Raw genomic sequence first — 12,991 nt, 5'->3', positions numbered from 1 at the left:
TCAGCAGTAACTGAACATCAATCCCGTCAGACACTCTGTTGGCACAGAAGACAGAGGGATGAATATGGTTCCTGCCTGTAAAGAGCTTACAGTGTGGTTGGAAAAAGAGATGTGAAAAAAATAGTGCTTACACCCAGCACTCACATCTTGGTTTCCAGTACCATTCTCCGATAGAAGGAACCCAGGGTCTTTAGCAAAATGATTGATTCCAGTGCTGGGGAAGGGACTATAAAAGATGAGCCTGGAGCATCTTGTAGTGCCAAAAGGTAAAGAAAGGCTAAAACAGCACAAGAAACAAACACTCCTCCACACTGACGGACATATGTCAAAGGGTCTCATGAGACAACAGGAAGAGTTCACAATGGCCAATGCCATAACAATTTGAGCAACAAAATAAAGTAGCATGGAGTTTTCATGCACGGTATGAAACAAATATCCATGTGTCCCTACTGATATAAATTAACGGTTGAATCCATAATAGAGGAGAAGAGATCAAGCTCTCGTGCAGAAGAATTTCAAATCATTTATGTAGACACTTCACCTTCAAGGAGGTGGAATATAACTCCCTACCCCTCAAGTGTTGCCTTCACAGAGTGACTTCCTTCCAAAGAGCACAGTATGGAAAGTGGAAGAGAAATAATAATTTTACACTACCTCCGCCAGGTGATCAAGGTCAGCATCAACAGTCACAAGTCATGCGAATGGCACTTTACCCCTATGGTCTTCGTCCCCCAAACCCATAACCCCTGTCTAACCAGGAGAAAAACATTAGACACGTTCCAGTAGAGGACATCCTACAACATACCTGGCCAATACTCCTTAAAACTGTTAAGGTTATCAGAAACAAGGAAAGTCTGAGAAACTATCACAGCCCAGAGGAGCCTAAGGAGACATGATGACTATATATGATTTGGTATCCTAGATGGAATACTGGAACACACAAAAAGGCATTAGATAAAAACTAAGGAAATCTGAATCAAGTATGGACTTCAGTTTATCTATAAAAATAATGCTAATAGAATGTGATAGGTGCTGCTAGGTCACACGTACCTTTTCTCTGCTCACGTCTTTCCCCCTTTACTTCTGTTGCCGCACTTGACAGTCATTCCCGGTTTACCGATCTGACTCCCCCCTTGGACCATGAATTTCACAATGAAAGGGACTGTATCATGCACACAAGTAGGTCTCCAGACGATAGCACAGTTCCAAGGCACATTAGTGTACTTAGTAAATACTTCTTAATTAATGAACAACCACATCATACAGAAATGGTACTAAGCAAAGAGTTCAGAGAAGATACGAGAGGCTTAGAGTAATGACCGTGGAGATAAAGAGAAGTGGGCAGATTGGAGAAGAGTTTAGGAGGTAGAATTTTTAAACGCAGGATGTTTTACTGGATGTGGAGAATGACAGGAGGAGTAAAGAATGGCACCTGGCTTAGACAGCTGGGTGTGGGGCAGAGTTCTGGGCTGTGAGCACATCAGAGATAAGACAGGTTGCTTTCCTCCAAGCTCACATGGTTTATTGGGGGATACAGATACAAAAATTAATACGATATGTAATCTCCAGAATAGAGGTAAGTGTAATGCAGATAACCCAGACTGGAGATTTAGGGAAGGCTTTCTTCAGGAAATGATGCCTGAGTAAAGCCTTAAAAGGCGTGTGAGGATTTACTAAGTGCAGAAAGGCTTGCATACCACCCCAAGGAATGTTAAAAAGCTTTTAACGTTCTTAAAGATGGGGTCCAACAAACGTTAGGATCAAGGAAAATATCCCTCAAACCAATGTTGCTACAGCCATAAAAAAATGGGATTAGGAAGAATCAAAATTAATGAGCTCAGCCATGTATGCAGATAAAAATGTCACAAGAGATTCCATGCGAATATGTAATTGAAGAGTTTCAGGAATACCAAAATCTGATCAAGGTAACTTTAGTGTCACCTTTAAAAGGTATGGCTGATTGTGATTATAACTGAAAAAAAAAAAAAAGGTCATGTATAATCAGTTCTGTTATGCCCTGAAATAAGACAAAATGGATTAGAAAAGTGTGGTGGTCAGCTAAAAAATGGAAGCTCGGAATGGAAAAGTTTGGGAATGTTATCTCTAGCACAGCCCCCCCCCCCCACACCAGACTCCTCCATCTTTGTACCTGCCTTTCAGTTTACAACAGGAGCCTGGAGGCTGGCGGGGCCCCCAGTGAGGCAGGAACCCTGGAGAAGAAGTAAGATTCTGAAGGATGGGGAAGGCAGGAAGACAAGAACTTCTGTTTGGGATTTGTTGAGTTTGAGGTGACTGTGAGCCATCCGGGCAGTCATCTAGTAGGTAATTGGAGAACCGGGTATGAAAGACATTGATGGCAAAAATCATTTCCTGGGATTTTCTCTCTTCTGCTTTTTTCTCTGCCCCCCATGTAGATGGTATTGAAATACCAGCTTCATTACAGGTTGGCAGTACACACCGAGGTGTTAAATACTCAGACCCATTACTAGAAAAACAAAGTAGCATCCATCCCCTCAGTACATGAGAAAGATCTGTTTTGGGTCTTTTTTTTTTGCCATCTCCTAAGAGAATTTTCCATCTGTGACAAAAGGCAGACCCCAGGGGATGTATAGTGAACAAACTACTTTGAATAACTTTACTTTTCTCTTCCTTAGCACAAGTCCTGCCCATAAATACTACCTGGCTATGGACCCTGTGTCTGAATCACTTTATCTATCAGACACCAACACTCGAAAAGTCTACAAGTTAAAATCTCTTGTGGAAACAAAAGATCTTTCCAAGAATTTTGAAGTGGTGGCGGGGACAGGTGATCAGTGCCTTCCCTTTGACCAGAGTCACTGTGGAGATGGCGGGAGAGCATCGGAAGCTTCACTGAACAGCCCTCGAGGTAAAAAAAAAAAAATCTTTTGTTCATCTAACAATTTCATTTGATCTCACAAAATCCTAAGACTGTTGCCATACTATAGTCCATCTATCTCAATATTGCCTCTGACACACATGGTCTCTGAAGTCCATCCCAGAAGACAGGCATGGTCAGGACTAATTTTTAGCTAATAAGCATTCGTATTGTCATTAGTGTTACTAAAATGTTGAAATGCTTCTTTTCTGGTTGATAAATAATTATTTCCCAGAGCCCTCTGAGTGCCTCCTGTACACCCACCCTCTCCCCAGAGACTACTTCCTGGAAATTCCCAGCAGTCCAGAAACTGAAGGGTTAACTCCTGGCCTGTCCTGGTTGGGATCAGGTCTGTGCTCACCTTCTTTCTACCCCTGTGAAATACCTTGAATATCTCACAGAGTCTGGACATTCCTGGCTCTCGCTTAACTAAGAATTAACGAACCTTTCTTCCATTACTTTATCTAAATCATTCTTGAGGCTGTTTGTACTTTCACTTTATGTCCTCCCTAGGATAGCAAATTCCAGTTTTTTTTCATTTCTCTTTTCTTTTTTTCTTTTCTTTTTTTTTTTTTTTTTTTTTTTTCCTTCTGTGGGAGTTCGGCCTTACTTTTGTTTGTCCTAAATTTACTTCTCAGTCTTCCAAAGCCAATCCTCAATTCTGTTGCCTGAGACTTGTGAATAAATCTGCGTTCTCTCAATCAGCATCATGATTTTATAGACTTGGATCATATTTTCATCTTAGGCCACTAAGCTGAAGGATAGTCACCTTTAAATCTGTTACCCTATATCATCCACCCGATCTCCTTAATTATTTAATCATTATTCTCTGTTCCTTATCCACAATGGTGTGTGTGTGTGTGTGTGTGTGTGTGTGCACGCGCGCGCGCATATATCCTTCTAGACTTTTTTCTAGGCATATCATAGAAAATGCATATTTTATTTTCTAGTAATGGATTCATTGTATAGAATGCTGTTCTATAATCTTCTTTTCACACACTTAATATATTATGAACATCTTTCCATGCCAAAAAATATAGTGAGGTCAATGTGTTTCATTTGTTAGATGGTCGCTTATTATTTCAAATTTTAAGAGGTTACTCTTTAGCCATTTGACATTTGCCATATGGGGATTAAATTCCAACTATAATCAGAGTTTAAAGCCTTCCCTTTTTTTCAAGGCCATATTCAAGTCCGATGTCTTTCATAAAGCCTCTCTGGCTAACCCTAGTCCATTAAATCTGAATTTTTCTAACAGTGTCTACACTACCCAATTACCACTTGATTATATTTTGCCTTCTTTTACTTTCTAGTTCTTTCTCGAATAAGAAGTTTTTTACTACCGAGGTAAACTACTAGAGCTGAGAAACTACATCTAATTTTTTTTTTTTTTGCATCTTCCCCACTTCCTCAGCAATGTCTTATACAGTGTGGGATCCACATATGTGGTCGTCGTGTAATTGATCAGTTAGGTAGCTCTTATCTATACCAAATATTCCTAAAAGGAATTTCAGTTGTGCTTTAAGAATATGGACTTTTTTTCTCAAAGGGAATATAAGCCCCCCACCCAAATATCATGGTAAAGTGTTTTTAAAATATTTCTTTCTTCTCTTGTGCCAGCTCTCATTCCTTACACATAGTAGGTCCACAATAAATACTTGATGAGTGAATGCATAACTCAGGTGCAACATATAATCAGCTCATCTTTCAAGGAAATATATCAGGCTGGGTCCCACCTTTTACACAGGTTTAAAACTCATGCAGATATTATAAGGATTTCTGCATAAGAAACAGGGAGGAATCAAGCTTGTATTGTGCCTGAAATTGACATCCTCCTGAGTTGCTGCTTGAATAAAAACCACTCATCTCACCTACCACATTCAACCTGCCACATAAAGGATGAATATCTCAGCTTTTTCAAATAGAACAAATAATTGGTTCACTGCAGGGTTTTTTTTTCTTTGCTTGGAAAGCAGCAATAATAGAGTCCTGATGAACAAGATTTACATGAACTCTTAAAGCATCAGTAATGAGAGTGCCAAAATTTATATATCTATTAAAGATAATATTAAACTAAGTTTTTCTTCTTCTTATAGCTAGTAGTACATTTTTCTTTGGCTTGATTTACTTGTCTTTCTATCCAAGAGTGGCCTTTATAATAATCCAGTACACTTTATTCATCCCAAAGCGGGCAGTGGCCCTAAGAACATCTGGCTCAGGCTTCAGAGAGCTAAATGTCTAATCCATCCGAGACAGCTTTCACCTAACATACTGAAGCTGATGTTGACAACATCTGCTCTGATCCAGTGAGTGAATGAGGATATTGAAAGGAGGGGACTGTGTGGCTCACACTAAGTATGCACCATGTCTTCTTCAGCCATGTTAACAGTATCTGAAGACTCTGACAGAGATCTTCAAAATCACTCAGATGGCAGAACCTGTGTCCAGACATCAGTTGCTCTTGAAATTGCTGGTCGGGACACTTAGATGCCTAGCTGGGGCACCTATCTCCTTGCTGAATATAGACAGCACTCACCATTGGCAATGAATCAGAAGTGAGATTCTCATTATATGGAATGCTGCAGGGCAATTTCATAGACTTCTGTAGAAGAAGGAAAAATCATGCAAGAAGTCATTAAAGCACAGTGTGCAAATTGAGGGGAGAGTATTGCTAATTGCTAATGATGTCTTTGAGGTTCTCCTGCAGGTTCTTTATCTCTCAAGAAAGACCAATTTGTTTGTTTTTTTCTTTATAACTACCATGCACCTCAACTCCTTCTTCCTTCCCCCATAGAAGACAGCAAATGTTTAATGGATTTCTTTAAGGAGAAGTTTGATTTTTCTCTCTACCTAGAAGCTAATAAAGAAAAGCTGTAGATCAGTAGAAAATGGAAATGTACATCTAGGGAGTACAATTTCTAGGTTAGGAAAGAGAGCTTGCTCTAAGACTTTAACAAGCAACATATTGCAATTATAGGCAGGCTCTCCAACATGTCCTTAATTATGCAAGGTAAGTCAAATAAATGTTAATCTGCAAGACAGCTCATTTATTTTCTGAATCTATTCTAAAAATAGGATGAAATGAAATTTGCTTTTGAGATCATTCGTCCTAACGTTGGAATAAATTATGAAATGGGATTAAAAACCAGTCAGCAAAAGGTAAAAGGTCACAAGCCATGGGAATTTTTTTTTTTTTCTGAGAAATGGCAGCAAACTGTGACGAATGCCAGGTTAGGGAAGCTACACTTTCTTGTTCAATCCATGTAATGCCAGTGTTTCTCTGGATGACCCTGTGTAAGTCACTGGGCCTCGCTGTGGTTTCATTTCCCTGAACACTAAAATAGACCTGATGATGCCGTTGACTAGTTCTGTTACACTGGACTAGTCATTTAAACACTGGGTGCTGAGATGCCTCAACTGTAAGCTTGAGGGCGTGGGATGATCTCCCTCCCATCTCTAATGCATTGAAATAGCCATAACTATAACTTAGACTGTGCCATGTATTTTACAATCTCTAGTCTTCACAATGATGTACAGGGTAAATCACATTACCCCCAGTGTTATAGATAAGGAAACAGAGACTCGGATAGGTTAAGAAATTTGCCCAAGTTCACAGTTTACAGATAACACTGGAATTCAAAACCATGACAGAAAAAAAGAAGCCTGTGATGCCTCCACTATATCTCACTGCCTGTCTTCCAGCTAAAATTCATGATCTCTTTTGGCTTCCCTGGGAGGGTAGGAAATATTGGAAGATGCTTCTTAACCTAATGACACATACATAGTCAAAAGGAATAAAATGTTTTTATTTGCAAGATAAATGACTTTTAGTCTAGTTTCCTTTTCCTATTAAAACTATTTCTCTGTTGTTTTTTTTTCTGGCCTAGTGTTGCACTCATAGTGCACCACACAGCATTTACATACCCTATAAAAGTAATTATTCAAGTAAATCTTCAGGAAACCTTGTTACATCTCTTTGGAAGATTCTGCAGTTAAGAACTTCACCAACTTGTTCTTTAGGGATGGAGGCAGGAAACCTTAACTTTATTAAATTTCTTGATTACACCTGGTAACTACAAATTTTATTTAAAGGAAAAATGAAAGTCTCCCTGAATAGAATTTCATATAAGATAGCCCTTGGGTACTTCTCCTGGGAATAAGTCTTTATCTGATCCAGTTTTATGCACTTTGAGTTGAATCCCAATAAAGAGAAACATTTGCCATTTTGCTCATCAATACTTCAGTGTAATGGGGCAAGGGAAAAAGTTTAGCAAAGAGGCTGATGGCATGCTAATCCCTGGCATTGTATATAAGTTTGAATTGACTTTGAAAGATGCTTTTAAAACATGCATGGATGATGTAGTTGAAACTTAGGTTCCATTTATTATTTTTACTGCAACTTTCTTTAATTCTACAGAGAACTCAAACTAATGAGTCATGTAATAGATGACCAAGTACTTAAGCAGAATGTGAAATGGTACTAGGTGGAAATATAAAATAAAATTTGTGACAAGCTGAATACAATTATTTTCTTAAGTAGATACAGAGGGTGAAGGAGTGGCTGGACATGATGACATTAATCGATGACTTAATTTGGTTCTCTTGGACCTCACCATGGATTCTATCTCTGTTTCCATGTGCATCTTTAAGCAAACTGACCTCAGAACTCAGCGGGGTTTCGGCAATATCCAGATGAGTGCAAACAGCTCCTGAACATTCCCTAGGAGGGAAATGATCCTTAAATCTTAGCAGCTTCCAGAAGTGCTTTCAGGGTATTCATGACACTAATCATACAGGAGTCACTTTAACTTTATTAACAATTAAGAAATCTGGGTATGAGAAAGTCTAGATAAAATTATCTGGTTTTGTCCCTACACAGACATATCGCAGGTACATCCTGACGCTCTACTGATCCCCCCAGCATCTACATGATATTCTAAATTCGGGGCTAATGGGAAAATGCTAAAACTCTAAGTGGTAACATCTTGCTGATGTCACCAGGGTGTATGAGGGACAGAATATAGTGAACGAACAGGTACAAGAATGTTCCTTTGGTTCTCCTATGCAATGGAGAGCAGTAATATTTTTCCTAAATTCCTTTAGTACATGATCCATCATGGTGGCATAAACATCTGGATTGACACTAAGGCCAGCCCTCACCAAAATTCCAGGCAGGCAAGCCACAACATGAGCAAAATGAGTATATGTAAGAAACTACAAATAAATCAGTATTGTTGAAGTAAAAATATCCACGGGTAATAGGAAGAGCAGGAGCATGAATAGGAAGTTTTGATTTTATCCTGTGGGCAAAGGATTTGAAGTGAGAGAGTGACGTAATCATCCAGTGCATGCATTTTTGATACATTGTTTTGGGGACAGGGTTGTACATGCACCAGAGTAAGGCTGGGGCAGAGAAATCCTAGAGCGTACTGATATCTATAGGACACAGAATGGAGGGGAATATAATGAAGGAGACAGAAGAAACCTTCAGAAGAAGTGAACAAAGAGAGCTTGGTATCCAGGAAGCCAAAGGAATCCTTTGTTTTAAGAAGGTGTGAAATGTTACACAGTTGTAGCCATTGGATTAGGCAATGAGGGGTTCCTTGGTGACCCTGCTATAAGTGGTTTGAGTAGCAGTAGGGATGGAAGTCAAATCACAGTAATTTAATGAACCAACAAGAGGAGAGAAAGGAAATGCCTCTAGTGAAGATCACTCTTCCGAGAAATTCAGATGCGAGAGATACAGTGATAAGTAGTGAGAAGACAGGGCACTCAGAGGAGGCTTTATCTTTATGAGATATGGCAATGGTTATAGGCAAATGGAAAGATACAGAAGATAGAGAATAAATGATGAAACCAGGTCTGGAGAAGCTGAGAGGGAGAAGGCCTTGAAAGGGAGGGGAGATTAGAGAGACCATTCTAAAATAATGGTGGGTGTGGTGACGAAGATAAGTTTGTAGGTAGGAGGAGCTAGAAAGTTGATGGTACTCCATTCTGATAGCCTCAGTGTCCTCTGAGAATTGGATCTATTCTACTAAAAATGAAGAAGTCAGGATAGGCCTTTAAGGTACATGGGAGAGATCTGGAAGGGCCAATTAGTTAAGAAGCCTTTCTGGGTAAGATCAGCATTCTCTCACCCATGGCCAAATTCCCAGCTCAGCTTCAAGGCATTTTCCATGAGGACTTTCTTCCCACATCCTTGTCTGAGAATCAGAGGTGCCTTAAGAAAAATGTGTTTGACAAAGCCTTAAAATTCAGGCAAAATATTTGTTCCTTATTGCTCAGTGATTTCATGCTATGTCCACTTCTGGAGATTTCTTTCCTAAACTATGTTTTTGATCTCTGAGTTTATGGTAGCTATACCAGAGGACTTAGTGCCTATATGCAACCAGAATGAGAACTTAATGTGTTCCTAGTAGTTGTTCTAATGCATCCACTTATGTTGGTCAAAAGATTCGACCTTATATTACGTCAGCAGCTGGAACTTGAGAACCTTTCTGCCTATTCTGTCAGAATCTTAAAGCCATCAGCTGTTGGTGTGGAGAAGTCAGACAAAAGGAAGGCACATAACGCTTAGCCTTGGCTAATGGGTCCAGGAAACATCAATGGTTAATACGGAGAAACCTGTATTAAGTTCATTTAAGTTTTATAAAGCTACGAATGCATTATTAAATGACTTTTTCTTCTGCATTTATTTTAATTTTCATGCATGCATAATATTCTAGCAAACACAGAAAGAATATTTTAGAGGCCAAATACTGTGAGAAATGAGATCCCAAGTTCTGGAGTCCAACACAACTAGATGCATATCCCAGATTCATCGCTCATTAAGTGTGTGACCTTGAATAAGTCACCTAAATTCCCTGAGCTGTGGATTCCTCATCAGTGAAGTGAGAATACCAGTGCCTACACAACAGTGTTCAATAATACATGTGAAGTGCATCATAAAATGCACTGCCCAGAATGTAGTGTGTACATATTAAATGTCACCTGCCGTTATGATCAGGCTTGCTATTTTGTTGCTAATAATAATATGTCTTATAGTAGTCACCCAAACATGGAATAAGTTACTTTGGAAGGAGGCAGCTTCCATGTCCTTCTAGGACAGCCTGAGACTTGATCATGTCTAAGAAGCAAGAATCAAGGTAGGGTGGGATTCAGGTATTGTATGTGATTTGACTAGTTAATCTGTCACAACCTTGAGATGCGGTAATTCTAGTGCTGCTTCCCTATACGTATTTTGAGAACCCCACGGAGGCCCTCCTAACCAAAGCAATTCCCTTAGGAGCCTACCATTTCACCATTAAACTCACTCCATAAGGGTTTTCTTCAGATATGAACTTCCATGCTTAGTGCAGGGTATTGCCTGGGAGAGCAAAACCTTAATTCCTCATTAAAACACTTTATGGGGGCCTCAAGGGCATAGAGCACAGGATGGATGTGTTTGAATACGTGAGATCACCTAAGGGGGACAAACCAAGGTGGGAGCTGGTCTAGGCCGCGTGGGGAAATGTGATGCTAGGTATCCAGCAGAATGGTGGCAAAGGGGGGGGGGATGGGGAAATAACAATGATAGACTTCTCCTCTTCGGTATTGTCTGAAATGAAGCCTAGACCCCTACATATCAAGCCAAATAGCACGGAATTATGGTTCTTCCTCTTTTTATTTAGATCACTAGCCCAGATAACTTTGCTTCCTTGTCGCAGCCCCTCAGTGCCACATCTTTCTTTTCTGTCCACTTAAGAATCACCTCAGCTGATAAAAAGAGGAACCCCCTCCCACCAAACAAAAATGGCAGAGATCACACACTAACAGACTGCAAATCACTTAAATCATATTTTGAGTGGTGTATTATGGTAACCTATAAATAACTAATTGCATAAAATTGCTTTAGTAGTTTCTAGATGGCAGCTTTAATTAAAAGCACCAGAGACATTTAGAAGTTTAGAAATGGATGGCATGTAATTTGCCCTTTTACCAACCATAAAATGGTAATTAAGGAATTTGATTCACTTCTTCCTATTAAAAGTTTTATGAGAATTGCAAGTTCCTTCTAAATACAGTTTCTCTTCAGCAGAAGGTAGTACGTTTGCTTTATCAGTCTTCTCCAGCAGGGTAAGATGTTTTAATGTACAAATTCTTCAGAAGTTAATTAGGAAATTTCTTTCAGTGCAAAATGTTTGTTTTTGAGATTCTAAAACATGAAACTGTATTAGAGCTAAACCTTTGATCATGGCCCCATATTGCTCTACCATCAATACAAGATGGCTCAATAATTTCAAGTTTACCTAATGCACGGAGCTATCAAATCAAAGAAAAGAGGAAGTCCTTTCCTGCTGAGCCTAGCATGCTTTGCTGATTCTCGAAGGAATCTGAAATCTACAATGTGTTGACTTCCCAGGGAATCCAGAACATTCACTCCACAACAGAGGAGTCATCAGAAGACGTTTTTAGTTTCATTGGTCCTCCAGCAATACTGGATGCACATATAGAGTGTGAAACTCCCAACAACATGCAGCAAACCCAGATGTCTTTGGAAACCCACGATTTTAACATCATCAAGAGCTAAAACACAGCTGGAAATGGAGCCAGGAAGCCCATTTTTCTTTTATAAGATGAGTTGATTGCATTTTTTTTTGGCCACTTCAGCCCAAATATCATAGATGGCACCACACAGGGCATTTAGACCAGTGTTTTGAAGACACTAATGACTTAAGTTATATGCACATAAGAAAGACTGCTGCTAGGTTTGTTTTGTTGTTGTTGTTGTTGTTTAAGTCAAGCAGATTCTCTAGTTATCTAAGCCAGATGAACCTAAGCAGCACACTGATAAAGTGGGACATGTTTGAAATGTCTCCTCTGTATTCCCTGGTTCAGTGATTCCCCTGGCTAACTCTGAGCCCTTGCTTCAACCCTCAACCTGTTTCCCCTGCATAGAAATGCACCCTGTTCTCTTCCCACCCTCTAATCAGAACTAGGCAGTCCACAGTGGTATACTAAAAGGGGATGGGAAAATAGGAGGGATATTTATTTCATCCGTGACATTGTTTAGAATTTCCTATGGATGGTGACAGTAAACACAGACCTGCTATTCATCAGTTTCATTATTGTTTTTACCGTTTCTACTGAAAATTCACTCCCCTTACTGTCGACACCTGGGACAGACCACTCCCACAGCCCTCAAACCTTGGCACACCCTGGCAGGTATAAAGAAAATACTCACAAAGTAGTATTCGGTGGAAAGCTCAGAATGCAAATTGTATAAACTGTGTGCTGCTAATTCTGTAAGGGTACAGGGGTACTGTGTACATACAGAGAAAAACTGCAAAAGGAAGTTTATCTAAATGTTAGCAGTAATAATTGCTGCATAAGGAATGTTGAGTGATTTTATTTTCTTCTTAGTTTTCTGATCATGTATTATTTTTATAGTTCAACAAGAGACAAAACATGTTATTTTAAAATACATACACATGTATGCACGTGCACGTGCGTGCGCGCGCGCACACACACACACACACATACACACACTGGTCCTATCCTATGGCCAATCTCTGAGGACTCAAGTGTCTTTGCTTTCATAGATGACAGCTCTCCAGCAGGGGTGTCATAGTACTGATGGTTGACAGTGGGGTACTCTGATCTGAGCACGATACTGGAGACCTGCGGATGGGTTAATAACGTAAGTCAAGGAAGAAACCTAAATGAAATCTTTGAAGGCATCCTGGCAGGCCAATAGTAAAAGATATTTTAATTACATTTATTATTTTTTAAGAAAAAGAAGTATAGGGGTGCCTGGAGGCTCAATCGGTTAAGCATCCAACTCTTGGTTTTGGCTCAGGTCATGATCTCACGGTACGTGGGTTCAAGCCCTGCATTGGGCCCTGCACTGACAGTGAGCGGCCAGCTTGGGATTCTCTCTCTCCCTCTCTCTGCCCCTCCCCTGCTCGTGCTGTGTGTCTCTCTCTCAAAAATAAACATTTAAAAAAAGATGTACAAAGAATACAAATTAAAATGGCCTGTAATCTTACCATCTAGCTAAGTCCTGTTGATATTAAACATAAAAATATAAAAGTAATATATGTCTATGGTTTTAAA

General features: G+C 39.6%; 1 protein-coding gene across 1 annotated transcript in view; it reads left to right on the top strand.

The window, feature by feature from the left end:
- TENM1 (teneurin transmembrane protein 1) overlaps nt 1-12,991 on the top strand; it is a 768,359-nt gene that overhangs the window by 665,431 nt on the left and 89,937 nt on the right. The window contains exon 23 of the mRNA XM_043570666.1: nt 2,655-2,887. Within this exon, the coding sequence (XP_043426601.1) occupies nt 2,655-2,887 (233 nt within the window). The remainder of the gene's footprint in view (nt 1-2,654; nt 2,888-12,991) is intronic.

This window comes from Prionailurus bengalensis, chromosome X, assembly GCF_016509475.1.
Source record: "Prionailurus bengalensis isolate Pbe53 chromosome X, Fcat_Pben_1.1_paternal_pri, whole genome shotgun sequence".
Classification (NCBI taxonomy): Eukaryota; Metazoa; Chordata; class Mammalia; order Carnivora; family Felidae; genus Prionailurus; species Prionailurus bengalensis.
The sequence above is the reverse complement of the archived record's forward strand: the minus strand, read 5'-3'. Positions and strand labels throughout refer to the sequence as shown.